Consider the following 14,136-nt stretch of genomic DNA (forward strand, 5'->3'; position numbering starts at 1 on the left):
GCAAACTTCCTCTAATCTCATTTTCTACTTTCATTTGTATTTATTTCTCTCCATTCTAAGTTGTTCACTATTCTTTACAATCTTATTACAATTATTTAATAGATCAGCATAGAGCTAAAGGGCGCTAAAAATAAGGTTTCCAAAAGTTCTATTATTGGTTTTTAGCCAAGATTATCTTCTTTGGCCTTGTATTTAACTCTTAGTATTTTTGACTGAACCCCAGTAGTTTTTCAGGACTTCTAGACACTACTGAAATACAGTCATCTTTTGCTTATCCGTAAGCGGATTCGCTGGTCCAAGCTCACACGGTGTAGCTGCCTGCAGTGCTGTGCCCTGCACGTGGGAGGCATGCACTTGCACCAAACCCTGTTTCACTATAGTATGCCTCCTTTCTAAACAAGGCATTTGTATGGCTTCAGAAGATCCATGAACCATATATAGTCTTACAGTTTAAGCCTCAACGCCCTGCATTAGTCATGTTCTCTCACCTTATCTCTCCATTATTCCAGGTAAGTAAGAGATGATTGTAAAAAGGGGCTGTGCATGCATCAGACAGAACTCCAAACTCCTAGAGGAAGCTAAATCGTTGGTTTCCATTTGGTCCCTAACAGTAAAGCCTAAGCATTTGTAAAGCGAGAACAAGTAGTATCTGATCTACTTGCACCCACTAGTTTTCAAACAGTAATTCACTGGTAGCCATCCAAAATTGACCAATAAAACAGGATTTTTTTTTCCTGTCTTCAGAATAGCCTTGAAGCATCACCATGACAAAATCGACAGCCTCACATCTGCCTCAACTACCTACGTGCAATATAGGTTTGTAGTGTTTAAGTAATTAGATTTTTTCTTTTAAACAGCAAAACAGCAACTTTATTTCATCTATTGTCTAGCGCATTTAAAAATAATAATAAAACATACAGAAAAGTTGGAAGAAAATCCCTCTCTGCTTATACTGTCATTGTAAGGTTCTGTGGCTAAACACATTTCTCACCTAGTGGAATTTTAGCACTGTGGAGTCCAAACATTTGACTGTTTCACGTTACATTGGTTTTCAGTTCTGGCATATGCTTTAAGCTTCCCACTTCCTTCTTCAGAACATTAAGCAAAGTTCTAGAACTATCCAAAATCTTCATGTAAGCAGCTTCAGTTTCAGCAAGAATTTTATCAAGCTCATTCCGTGAAGCTACCTTTTGGGCCAGGCTTTCACATACACACTCCAGTTGTTCACTCAGGACTTGGATTTCATGCTGGAGTTTATTTTTTTCCTCTTCTGCTTGCTGGATTTGTTTGTTCAGCTCTTCTTTTTGCACACACAAGTCTTCAATGCATTTCACTAGCTCATTATTGTAACCCTGAAGAACAGCTCCCTGCTGAGTCATCCTCCACTCCCCTCCCTGAGCTCTGCCACTGCTCCCTGAAGTCCCCTCAGCAACAGCCTTCTACACTCTAAAAAAACAAGACAACAAAAAACAGAAAGAAAAATTCTGTGAGAAAGTTATCATGAATAATGCTACACTAGCACAGACAGAGCCACGGGGAAAGATGCTCTGTTTAAGGTTAACACACTAGTTCTGAGTTGTGCCGCATCTCTTCACTTTTCAGGAAAGGGGCAGGACAAAATTCGGCATCTACACTATACCTTTACTGAAAACTGGTCTCTCCTATGATACCCTCATAGCAATGCTCAACTCTGGTATCAAAAAACTTCCATTATATTTTATAATATCTTAATACCATTCTGAATATATGATGCTTTGTACCTCAGACTTCGAGGGTTTGGTTAGAAAAAAACAAATGGCCCTTTCCCAGGAGAAAGCTCAGCAGTCACCACCAGCAGCGGCATCCACTCGGCCTCTGATGAAGGGGATCTTCCTCGCAAACTGAGGGACAAGCATCCACTTCAGAGAGCCCGGATCCACCTGAAGCAAACCGGTCTGGCGCTGTTGGCTACTCATGGGCGCCGCGGTGACAATTTTACGCGTGTGCCGAGACGCGGAGCTGCTTGCTCGCCGGAGGCGGCCGTTAGCGCCCCTCACCCGCCGACCCCCACCCAACACCCCCAGCTCCCCCCCCGGCGGCGGTTTCACCGCGCCCGGGCCGTTCTGCCGCCAGCGCCTCGCTCCCTCAGCGGCCGGGGCTGCGGCAGCCTGGCGGCGTTTCTTCAAGGGCCGGCAGCAGAGCCCCGCCACCGCGGGTCGGGAGAAAACCGGCACCGCCGCAGGGGCCGGGCGGCAGGGCACAGCCCGACTCCCACCGCCGCCGCCTCCCCAGGGACATTTTAACAACCTCGTCACCGCCGAGCGCTTCCTCGCAGAAGACGAGCCGTACACAAAATGGCTCCTGCCTATACATCAAGTCCCTGGGCGGAAGGGGAGGAGGGGGTAGGTAAGACGAGACCTTCCCTTTCCTATCTCACGGCCGGGCGCCGCTCCCCCCACCCCGCCGCTTCTCTCGCAATTCCCCCTATTGCCCCCACCTGCCTGGCGTTCCCGCCCTGTCGGCTCCCAGCGAGAAAGCCGGCTGCCCCGCCGCGGCCCAGCTCCCTCTCGGCCCGGCCCGCCCGCGCGGGGAAGCGAGGCGCGGTGCTGCCGGCAGCGCGGCCCCCCGGACGGCGGGGGCTCCCCTCGGCCAATCAGCCGGGCGCGCCCGGCCAACCGCTGCTCCGACCGGCAGTGCCTCGGAGCCGCCGGGTGAGGGGTCACGGAAATACCCGAGCGTTTCCGAACGCGGCGCCACCCCGACGGGAGCGTGAAAACATCTCTACGGAAATAACCGATGTTTTCCGAAGACAGGTAGCGTTCGGGAGAGGAGGACGAGGCGGGCTGGCCGGTGGGAGGGAGGAGAGTTACGGAACGAGCCGATGTTTGCCGAAGGGAGAGATTGAAGGGCGTTGGGCTCGGCGGAGGCAGCCGATGTTTCCCGAACGCAGAGTCGCCCGAGAGCAAAGGGGACAGAGGGGACGGAGCGTGTCGGAAAGAGCCGAAAAGAGCCGACGTTAACCGAGCGCGGCGTCGCCCGAGTTTCCCGGATGTAGTTGGAGGAGCGGCGGCGGCGGCGGTGGCGGCGGGCGCAGCGGGGGGAGGAGGCGGCGGCAGCAGCGGCGGTGGCGGCGGCGGCGGCGGAGTCCGTGCTCCCGGAGTGTCTCAGCGCGCGCGGAGCCGAGTTGCTGGCGTCTCCCCTCTCGCTGTGCGCGGAGGAGATGGGCCCGTGAGCGCTGCGCCCAGCCGAGCTGCCTGAGCCGCCCCCTCCCTCCCTTCCCCCCTCCCTGCCCCCGGTCGGCGGTGAGGCGGAGCGCTGCCTCCCCCTCCTCCCCCCTCGGCGCCTGTGGCCCGGCCGCGGCCGTCCCCTCCTGGTCCCCTCACACTCACACACACAGGCCGGGCATTGATGGTAATGTATGCGAGGAAACAGCAGAGACTCAGTGATGGGTAAATCCCTTCCTCCTCCTCTGGCCCTTGGCCCCGCGGGGTCTCCCCCTCCCCTCCGCCATGTTTGGGCCCCCTTCCCCGGCGGCCGGTAACGGTTGTTCGCTAACGTCTCTCTCTTTCTCTCGCTTTCTCTTTAGCTGTCACGACCGCAGGGGGGACTCGCAGCCCTACCAGGTACCTCAAGCGCCGGCCGCTAGGCCCAGGAGGAGGAGCAGGGGAGGAGAAGGGGGGGGGAGCTACTCCAGCGGAGGCTTCGGCCGCCGCCGCAGGCCGCGGTGCAGCAGACGCCTCGGTCCCGTCCCTCGGCGCCGTTTCGGGCCCGGGGGGAGAGGAGGGGGGGGCGGCGGCGGCCGCGCGCGGAGGGAACAGGGCTCCGGCGCTCTTCTGAGGCCTGCGGGGCCGGAGCGAGGAGGAGCGGCCTAGTGCGACCCGTGTAGGGCTTGGGCCTAGGAGTCGGGGAGGGTACGGTACGAGGGGCGGGAGAGCGAGCCGGGGTCACTTGCAGTGGAGTGGAGATCCAGGGGGAGGTGAGTGTTTTCCTTTTAAAAACAAAAGGCATCTTGTTCTTCCCCCGCCCCCCTCCCCAAGTCCGTCCTTCTCCCCAAAACTGCTGCTGTGGACTGTAACCTGAGCAGGGCATGGTTTTAGACCCTGAATAACTGGGGTTGCTAGTAAGGCTTAGTTTCTGCAGTTGCCAGCTGCTAGGCATGTTCAGAAAACATCGAATCCTTAAGCTGCTGACAATAACCTCAGTTTCTGTAAGGTGGATATGTATTCCTCTGCTGTGTCTACTGAAAAAAACAGTTCTCGGGGTGTGAATCTGGGGAATGCTGTATGTTATGATACTGCTCTCCTTAGGGCACAGAATTGAACTGTTTTATTGTATTTCTGTGTATTCGTATCACTGTGAAGTATAATCTGACAGTCCAAGGCAGCTGTCAGTGACAGTTCATGTAAATGTAAACATTTGCCACTCAGAAGCTCACACTGCAGAATCAAGCAGGTCAAAGTGAGGCAGAACATGTAATTTTTGCTAAATACTTCAAAATTAATCATCATATTACATATTTTGGGCCCCTAGAATTCTAGGGATTTTTTATTATGTCTGCTGCAGGGTTGCTAGTAGTGGAAAAACCTTGCAGAAGTTCAAGGTAGTGGTGAAACTGAGTGGCCTTGACTACAGTATGGTGGACATACTCAAAGTTTACACTGATTCATTGTAACTTTCTGTTTATATTCTTAATACCAGGTGGAGACTTGGGCTTCTCCCAGAAGTGCAGAAGTACTGTGGCTAACTTACTGCTGAAAGTGTGTAGTCCATCAGTGAAAAGATAGAAAAATTAGGTTTTTCTTAACAGCAAGTGTTATGTTGCATGTAATAGTGGGAGAAAATGGTTTGAGTTCTAATTACAGAACTTGTTGCTTTAATGTAGGTAATTAAAATTAGAAAGACTAATGCTGATTGTTTAAATAGGAAATGAAAATTAATTAACTTTAAAAAGTGTTTTGGAAAGAGATCTAAAATTTAGAAATAACATTTTAACACCAGTTCTGTAACTTCATAGCTAATGTAAATGCCTATTCTCTTGTGATCTGTTACAGGCTCTTAAATACTCATCCAAGAGTCACCCCGGTGGTGGTGATCACCGTCATGACAAGATGCGAGACACCACAGATCCTTCACCACCAAATAAAATGCTGCGGCGCTCTGATAGCCCTGAAAACAAATACGGTGACAACACAGGGCACAGTAAAGCAAAAAGTGTGCATACTCACAGAGTTAGAGAGAGGGATGGTGGTGAGTTATCTTTAATTAACCTTTATTTAAGCAGTTACTAATTTCTCATAAATATTAAAATTCAGCCATTATCACTCAGGTGATGAGAGTGTAACACTAGATGTGCCTTGTACGGTGCCTGGAAGACTGCAGTAAAACCAAAGTGCAAGTTTCATTGGAAGCAATCATTTAGGCATTGTAACACCTATTAATTTTCCTATTTTTACAGGTGGTATTTTTTCTTATAACCACAAAGATTAAACAAACTTCTCTTTTTTTTTTTTTTTTTTTTAAATGATATGTCTCACTTTTAGACATACTGCAACATTTGATAACATTAAATAGCATTCTGGATTTTTCACTAACAATAAATATTAGCTGTTTTAGAGACTTTTTTTTGATAACTTCATGTATTGTGGTGCTATACTGTGTAGTTACTTGCTTTTAGACCAAATGCCATAAGAAGTGAAAAAAAGCTTCTTCATATTTAGCTGCTGTGTAGAATTCTTAACAATGACAATCAAAGGTAGCACTTACCAGAGCCTTTCTTGGCAGGAGCCTAGAGAAGAATGTTCACAGTCAAGTCAGCCTCTTGTGTTTTTACAGGATATTATAGGCAGTAGTAATATCCCCAATATTTTTAAACTGATGTTATTTTCTATCCTCATTTCCTAGAAAGAGTAGGATTTTCCTTTTAATAAAAAATGGTAACAGTTGCAGTTTAGAAAACCCCGGTTACTGACTGAATTTGGAAGCATGTTTTCTGTTTTTTAAGTACTGTATTTGGTCTCTGTATGGAGTTATAAAGTGAAATATTCAAGTAGAGAACTCAGAGCTTTAAATCAGTGCTTTTTTCTTCTATATAAAGTTAACCACTTGTGATGTACAGATATATTTATTGCTGCACTATTGTTACTTGCTAAAGTAAAATAAAGAAAATATCTGTAAGTACCTTTTAGGAAATACTAGTTCCACACCACAAATGTGTTTATGGTACCCAAGTGTTCTTACAATTCCTATTTGTTTTTCCTTTGGATTAATACAGAGGCTCTGTAGACCACTGGTAATGTGATATTATTGTGAAGAAGGATTATAAAAACAGGCATCTTTTGTTAGTACACTGATTTTCATTATATCTAATCATACTTGAAAGTAGAGTAATTTCAGAATTAAATGCATTTGCAAGGCCAGTAGGCTGCTATTCTGTGCTATTTTTTAGGACACAGAGGTGTCCTCTCTTCTTTCCTGTTCACCTGTCCAAAGATACTTGTCCTACATATTCTTGCCATTCTGCTTAGTTTTGCTACAATCAGTAATTCTTTCTGCTTCAGTGGAGCTACATTTAGTGGAGTTATGCATATATGAAAACATTTGGTGGATGAGGCTCTATATGGGGAGTGTATTTGCTTATTTGTGTGTTGGAACTGTTTTTAAGATAGGAAGGGCATTCTGAAGTTCTCACTGAGTCCAGCTGGATTTAATAGTTGGGGAATGACCTGAAGCATGGATGTATACAGTAAAGATGAAGGAAAATTAATTACTTGCAGTTTCGTAAGTGGAAGGAACACTATCCCACTGTCCCTTCTCCTTCCCCAAGCTGTTAACACAGTGGAAAATTTCCTTTATTCTCATCTGAAATGGTCCTTTGCACATTGTCTGTTAATAGACTGGGAGAAGGAAGTAGGCTTCAACAGTCTGAGGGAAATTACTAATTTTGAAAGATGAACCTTTGTACTATTTAATGGAAATAAGTGATTTTTTTGATGTGTTGTTAGTAAGGTTAGTTTGGCCCCAGTTTCAGCTTTTTAAAACATATTCAAAACAACCAAAGTTGTGTTAAATCCTGTGTATTGTATGTAGTAAACCAAAGCTGAGCAGATGTGAGCAGGAGGATATCAACTTTGTCTTTGATTTACTGAATCTTTCTGTCAGTATGAATTGAAGGTAGGTGTTAGAATATAGGTGAAATGCTGTGGTATTATGGACATTTGCATCTTGCTAGTATGCAAAAGACATAATCTAATAATTTACTGTGTTCTCTGTCTATTGAATTATACTGAGGTACTGTTATTGATATAGTATTCCCTTAGTTTTGCAATTGCAGACATACAGTGGAGAAAAGAAAAAAAAATTTAAAAAAATTGCTAAAATTTTTCATTGAAGTCCTAATATGACTGAAGAGTATTAATTGGCTTTGGTGCTACTGTAGTTTTCTGGCTTGTTTTCCTTTCTTTTTATACTCTTCGGGGGGGGAAGTCTGGTTTTTTTTTTTTGTAATTGTTGTGCATTTCATTATTTTAAAATCAGTGGTGCTTGATTTGGAACTACTACAAAGGTGGTATTGCCTTCCTATGATTGAGCTGAATTTAACAAAACAAACTTAATTGAAAAATCTCCAGTATTTATTTCTTCAAACTGCATTAAAGTCCCAAACAAACAATCTCTCTTTCTCTCATCCCTTAGAAAACAAAACAACAAAAATCTGGAGTATTACTACTGAACATAAAGCTGAATTAACCTAATCTCTCCCTTTCAAGTCAATGTTTGAAAAGTCAGTCCTGTATATCTCTTGGTAATTTTTGCTCTGAAGTGAAACAGGAAGATTCAGTGATGTAGCATGCTGATACTTGGGACTCATTTAGTCATTACTGGATCGCTTTTTTGTAGTAAAGACAACTGGCTAAATGTCATTTAAAGATTTAAGTGTACACATATAAAATGTAAGAGCTATAATTAAATTGATTGAAAATTAGTAACTCAAAAATGGTAGAACCTCCCCCTCTGAATACCTTTGGTACCCACATAAAGGTATTTGTTGTTACAGCTTATTTTTGTAATGCTCATGGCAGAATCTTTTGTGTTTGTAGAACTGTAATCCATGGTAAGAAATTCAATTGCTTTCAATTAAGGTTTTAAAACGTGTGTTATGGGTAAGCCCTCCATACTGATACAGTGCAAACAAAGCATTTTTCAAAGTTGCTTACTGCATGGTTTCTGTGGAAAGAGACTACATACAGAGACGATCGTTTCTCTGGAGAGAGACTTCCAAGTTTACCTTGGACTTAACACAGTAGAGTACTTGCAAGTTTTTGTCACATCCCTGGTTTCCAAAGAGTACTTGTACATCCAGCATATCAAAAAACTGCAGTAACTTTGTTGTTGCTTTCAGGTCCTTGTGCATGGGGACATTGTCTCTGTATGCAAGTGTTTAAAGCATAATGAACAGCTACCCCCCTCAGTGCATCTCTTATTTATAGGTCAGCTGCTATAGGCAAGTGTGGAGTTTGAAGAGATTAGGGGGTATTATGAGACCAACTCAAGTGTGAAGTTCCTTAACAGTAACAAATAGGGACTTAAAGCTAGCATTGTTTACAGGGAATAGAACTACGAAGGGCCTTGTAGATGTGGAAGAGTGTTTCTATTAAAGAAAAAAGGGAAGTACAAAGATTTGAGGGTTCTCATGCTTGAGGATGGACAGACTGAGGGCATAGATGATCCTTGTAGGTCTTTTTAAATGCATAAATGAGGCGATATTTTTGTACAGGGAAGAAAACAAAGAGGTCAGGTAAGTAAGATAGCTTTGGTAATGCTGTAAGGGAGATATATATATTATTTAGGAGCAAAAATTGCAAGATGCAACCCTTGGTAAAAAAGGGAAAAGGATGTTTCTTTCTACTTAAATATATGGAGCAGAATGACTGACTAAGATACATAGTAGAACTTTGCAAAAAAGTTCATTAAGTTAAGCCACATGTACTCAGTTGTTTCTTATTGTGAATAAGATACTGAGTGTTTTGCTACATTTATGTTTAAGAGACTGAAAATTAGTATTTGCTTCATACCATGATCTTACTGAATTGTTTAAAATAACAAATGTCAAGCATTAATGTACACAGCATGAAATATTTTGCTGGATTGTGTGCTATGTAGGCTATTTTCATTAAATTCGATTATAACTTGTGATATTTAAATTCCAAAATATAACTGAACTCTTGTGAATGTTTCTTTTGCATGTTTTTTTTTTAATTGACAATTAAGAATACTGTCAATGACCACTGTTATTGACTGTAATACAGTTCTAAGATTCAAAATCCTACTGCTATTAGAGACTGAATAGAATATTTTAAATCATGACTTCCTAGTTTTATTGAAGTAGTGGTGGGAGCTTCTGTCATGAAGTGTTGGCTTGCTTTGTTTCCAGTGGTTCCTGAAGGAGTTCAGAGTTCTCATAGCAAAGGGGCAGCAAACAGCCGGAAACAGCTAGCTTTTCTTTCCTGTCTTAGCAACCCTCGCAGTAGAGGAGGACAAGAGGCTAACTGCTGATTAAATTAGCGTGATCATTGACCAGCAGTCAGAAATAAACGGGGCGTTAGGGCAGGTACAGGAGAGTGGAAGCTGCCTGGGCAACGTGCATTGGAAAGAGGAAATTGCAGGGTAGGTGGAAAGAGGGAAGTCTAAGAGTAATGAAGCATAGCAAAGGGTTGAGGAAGAAGCTGGAATAGATTCTTTCTATTTAGTTAGTATTAACTGCTGTTAATGTTAAAGTAATTATTCATTACTGTGAAAACTGTTCCCTCACTATAACTGTATGGTCAAAGCTGGGATGAGAGAAGTCTGTCATCACAAATGAGAGTAGGCTTTCCATGAAACATGCTTTGAACACCCCCTCCCAACATCCAAAGTGTAAAAGAGGTGATTCACTCCCCTGTTCCTTGAATGTTGGCTGTTTGGATGGCTCTAAAGGAGGTGGGGTTTGGTGGTTTGTTTGTTTTTTAGGATAAATACAATTGCTTCCAGGATCATTAATTTCTTAGAAGCTTTTCTCTGGATTAAAAAAAAAGGAGATGGAAAAAGTAGGTTTCTGTGGTTTTCTAATTTTGATAAAAGCCTTCTTTCAAGTCGCACTAGTACTAGTACCTTCAGTTGGGAGGGTGTTAATTTTAAGTTTGCTTTAAAAGTTCAGAAGTTTTAGATAGAAAGTAGCTTTACATTTACTCAGTATATTTGGTGATGTTTCTGAAGTGAGTTTTTGCTGGATCAGTTGTTTAACCATTTTTTTTTGTTTGTTACTCTGCTGTGAGGATCTCTAATAGAAAAGAAATTGGAAAGTATGTGATCACAGAATCATAGTAAAGGATATAACTTGTGTATGTACTTTTTTAAATTTTGAGGTTTAGAATGTTAATGTTCAAAATTGCTTTTGAAAAGTAGCTGCAAAGCTTGCTTTTAAAAAGCACAAGATGGAAGATGTAAAAACCTGATTTTATATTATTGATATTAGAAAGAATTGTGATATTAATATGATGGGATTAAATGCTAAGTCTTTATGCATTTAGGTGGGTGGAGTCCACTGTGTTTCTTTCTTTCCATGAAGTTCAAGTATCTGCTGTAGGTTGTGAGAGTAAAGGTGTATTAATGGGAGACTTTATCCGAAATGGAAGCTGCAGCAAATGGCAATAAGCAGTGCTGTTCGTTTGTAACCTATTGCTGCAACCATTTCCCAAAATTCATTGCTGTTAGGACTTTGACATTGGGAACTTCCAATTTCACTTATTATTTTTACTTTCTTCTATTTGCTAGTATATAAAATACAGATCTGTAAATAGGTCCTCTGAAGGTTTCCCATTACGGTTGATCTGTTTAAGGAAGTACGTATCTTTAAGTGTTTTAAGAACTCATAAACTTAGTTTTTGGATTGTAAGTGTAACATGTTCAAGTCAGTCTAATAGCTAGACCTGGTAAGCTTTTGTATGTAAGCTTATTTTATGTTTTGGAAAAGGGAAAATAATGGCTATATACAAGATTTGTTAAATTTGCTTATCTTTGGTACATAAGCTAATCCTAAGGGAATGATTTTTACTTAGCATCATGCTTTCTTAGCATAATGCTTCTAGCCTCTGACTGCAGGAATGGAATATACAGCCTATTAAACGTGTACTTTTGGGTTACTTTTCTGAAGGTGAGAAGCAGCAATGAAAACTGTTAGTTTCTGATGAGCTGCCTGCTGCTAGGCCATAGTAAAGATAGCAATTTGTAAATTATCTATTTTTTTTTACTTGGATTACTCTGTATTTTCTAATCGCCACCGATTAAAATTAGTTCCTTAACCACTGTTTGGGACGCGTCTGCTTTCTAAGACGAGAAATACTGTTTATTGACAGTTTACATTTGTTTTCCCTGCTGTTTCTACCTATTCTATATAAAGTATCGAGTAAGCCAAGTATCATTAAAACTGTGCAGGACTTGGAAGAGAAAGCTCTGCCTCTGTTTTGGCTGAGAGGAGGTGATGCTGTAATAACTTTGCTGTGGAAAATAGTAATTTAATGGCACCTAACTTGCCGTGTTAACTACATTTGTTTATGAAGTCAGGCTTTTATACAATTTCATAGGTATTTCCAGGGAAAAACCTCTCAATGTACAGAGAAATTGTTCCTTATATAGTTCTTCAGTAAGGAAAAAAAATTGTACTGGCAATGAATGGCAGTTCTCAACACCGATGCTTCTAGGCTTATGCTTTGTCAGTAGTTTGTTGTAGTGTAAAAATGAATCCTTTTTGGACTTAAATGTAGCGCTTGAAAAGAGAGAAGTATTTATTTATATTGAGTAAGATTGTTATCCTTTTAATGTTTTCTCTTGAATTATGAAGGGGTCACCAAACTTTGTTGTACTTACAGCAGGGAACACCTGCAGTCAACTTTGATATTAGAAGATTCTGTTTCCTTTCTTGAAGACCTTTAACAGACTTCCTAGCTTTTAACAATAAAATTACCCTAGGAAAAGCATATAGGTTCACTAGCTGTTCCTTTATCCAGTAATGTTTTGCTAGTAGTAAAAGAATGCTGTGTAGTTCTGGGCTTCTTTTGCTTATTTTACACATTTTGTGCAGGTTTGCTTTTTTACTATAGTGTGGTTTTCCATTTGAAAGCACTAGCCTAATCATATAGGGAATTCATGTCTAGATTTTGACATTAACCTGTATCCATTCAGTACTTTTGCCTATTAAAAAATACTAACCAAAGCAGTTGTGGCTTACCAAATTTTTGCTGAATATTTTATCCCTTTTCTGATATCAGAGCTTTCTGCCTGCAGTTGTATGCACAGGGAGTAATCTTAGAATTATACTGTAGGCTAAAATTTTTATTTATTGAAATTTTTTTTGGAAGTGTTGCTTTGTGAAACAGTATTTTGAAATTCATTCATCTGTAATAAGTGGAGAGTCTATGGTAATGAATATATAGGCAACAACATTACGTCAATTTCTGAAGTGTAAGCTTCTAAAATAAATTGCTGGTCCTGTAAATTTTAAACACTTTCTAAATTATTCAGAGACATCTCTTGAATCTCGTAATTCACCTATTTTCCTGCTGCAGAAAGTTTTTTCTCAGACCTTCAACAGGGAAAAAAAAACCAAAAAACCAAACCAAAACAAAAAAACCCCACCAAAAACTAAACAGTGAAATAGCCTGGAATTCTCCTACATACTTTTGCATCCCTCCTTTTCCTCTTGGGCAGTGTTTAATTTTTCTCCCTACTTTCAAGCTTGTGAAGTGAGATGCATGTTTTAAGGCACAAATTGTACTTGCCTACTGACTAGAAGTAGACTCCTGGAGCAGTATTCAAGAATAATGTCCGGTTGGAAAGTCTGTCCTCCAAGTTACTGGAAAGGGAGACAAATTTTTGAGCAGATGACTGACAAGAGACCACACTATTCACTCTTTTATCAGATGGGTTGAGAGATGTCTGGTAAGCTTTTGTGGCCTTGACTTACGTTTCCATGCATGCAGCAATGTTATATTGTGTTTGAAATGAATGGAAAACAAGAGGCCTAAAGACCGTTGTTGATTAGGCCCCATATTACTTTGGGATAATCATTCTGTTCCTTACTGTGACTACCGTAATGAGAAGAGTTGCAAAGAAACAGCATGTCAAAGTTTAATGTTGCAAATTTTTCTGCCCCAATTTTAAAACATAACTTACTTTGTTGCTACAGCAGAGGTATGATAAAAATGTTAATATCCTGCTTTTGTCATCACTCAAAAAGAGAGATGTAATGCAGTATTTAAGTGCTTCATGACAAGGGCAAGGCAGTCAGAAATATGAACAATTAGTTTCCAGAGCTAAATTCCCAGTATCTGAGGGGCAGCAGGATCTTCAGGAGGTCTTTTTTCTATCTAAACTTTTGTCATTAATTTTCTGATACATGTCAAATAACTTCTCTGACCTGCTATCTTGGGTAGACATTAAATAGGTGATTCTTAGCCACTGAGTAAAATATTTTGAGATCTTTAACTAAGAAAACATTGTTTACATTGTATGTTTCATAGATCAAAAACTGGTAACTGATAGATCCCAAAACTATAAAACTTGTGATCATCCAATTTTTATTTTTTTTTAAATGTGCATAGGTTTGCTCTTGGACCCAAGTAAGAACATTTTTTTTTATCTACAAGGAAGAAATCATAGGGTCATTTATACATTGTCAGTAATTTGAGACTGAATGACAAATAATAAAAACTGTTCACTAGTATAGAGCTAGCTAAGTTGTGCAGAAGTGAGAATGGTAATTAATCTACAGGAACATGTAAAAGTGGTCCACTGTGTAAAAAGTTACAGGAAGGAGATTATGGGAAGAAGTGTAAGACTTTACAGACTGTGCAGAGTGATGACTCTTAAAACAGACATGAAACTCATACACAATTAAGAGCATAAATATTGAGTGCAGTGTTAGCCAGAAAGGTTATATGAACACAGGAATATCAAGTAGGACTAGAGAGATTACCTCTTAGTGCTAATGTGACAGCAACTGGAATACGGTCTCTGTTTTGATTCTCACAATTCAGAAAGTATGCAAAACTGCACATTTTCAGAGAAGAGGCAAGAAAATTACTGCAATTGAAACTCGTGCATTAGAAGGAGAGTCTTGAAGAACTG

The 14,136-nt window shown here is 41.2% G+C and overlaps 2 protein-coding genes across 14 annotated transcripts in view; one reads left to right on the forward strand and one right to left on the reverse strand.

The window, feature by feature from the left end:
- Nucleotides 1-840: 840 nt before the first annotated feature.
- Nucleotides 841-3,499, reverse strand: LOC140648481 (microtubule nucleation factor SSNA1-like). Of its 12 annotated transcripts, none has more exons than XM_072854538.1 (3): nucleotides 2,774-2,912; nucleotides 1,761-1,919; nucleotides 841-1,446 (listed from the first exon to the last, which is right to left on the reverse strand). In XM_072854538.1, the coding sequence occupies exon 3, from the start codon at nucleotides 1,377-1,379 to the stop codon at nucleotides 1,035-1,037; it is 345 nt and encodes a 114-aa protein (XP_072710639.1). In that variant the 5' UTR covers nucleotides 1,380-1,446; nucleotides 1,761-1,919; nucleotides 2,774-2,912; the 3' UTR covers nucleotides 841-1,034. The 12 variants fall into 12 exon arrangements, with proteins under 12 accessions (XP_072710639.1, XP_072710637.1, XP_072710634.1 ...); XM_072854536.1 differs by having other exon boundaries at nucleotides 2,711-2,850; XM_072854533.1 differs by lacking the exon at nucleotides 2,774-2,912 and adding an exon at nucleotides 2,481-2,620.
- WAC (WW domain containing adaptor with coiled-coil) overlaps nucleotides 2,681-14,136 on the forward strand; it is a 63,263-nt gene continuing 51,807 nt past the window's right edge. The window contains exons 1-3 of one of the 2 annotated variants that reach the window (XM_072854529.1): nucleotides 2,681-2,792; nucleotides 3,566-3,602; nucleotides 5,031-5,226. In XM_072854529.1, the coding sequence (XP_072710630.1) occupies nucleotides 2,776-2,792; nucleotides 3,566-3,602; nucleotides 5,031-5,226 (250 nt within the window). In that variant the 5' untranslated portion in view covers nucleotides 2,681-2,775. Of the gene's footprint in view, nucleotides 2,793-3,293; nucleotides 3,429-3,565; nucleotides 3,603-5,030; nucleotides 5,227-14,136 lie in introns of those variants that run through there. The other variant, XM_072854528.1, reaches the window with a different exon arrangement.

This window comes from Ciconia boyciana, chromosome 2, assembly GCF_034638445.1.
Source record: "Ciconia boyciana chromosome 2, ASM3463844v1, whole genome shotgun sequence".
In the NCBI taxonomy this organism is placed as follows: domain Eukaryota; kingdom Metazoa; phylum Chordata; class Aves; order Ciconiiformes; family Ciconiidae; genus Ciconia; species Ciconia boyciana.

Coding starts and splice junctions, on each gene's coding strand:
- LOC140648481 (XM_072854541.1), bottom strand. CDS start 1,379: ATGACTCAGCAGGGAGCTGTTCTTCAGGGTTACAATAATGAGCTAGTG.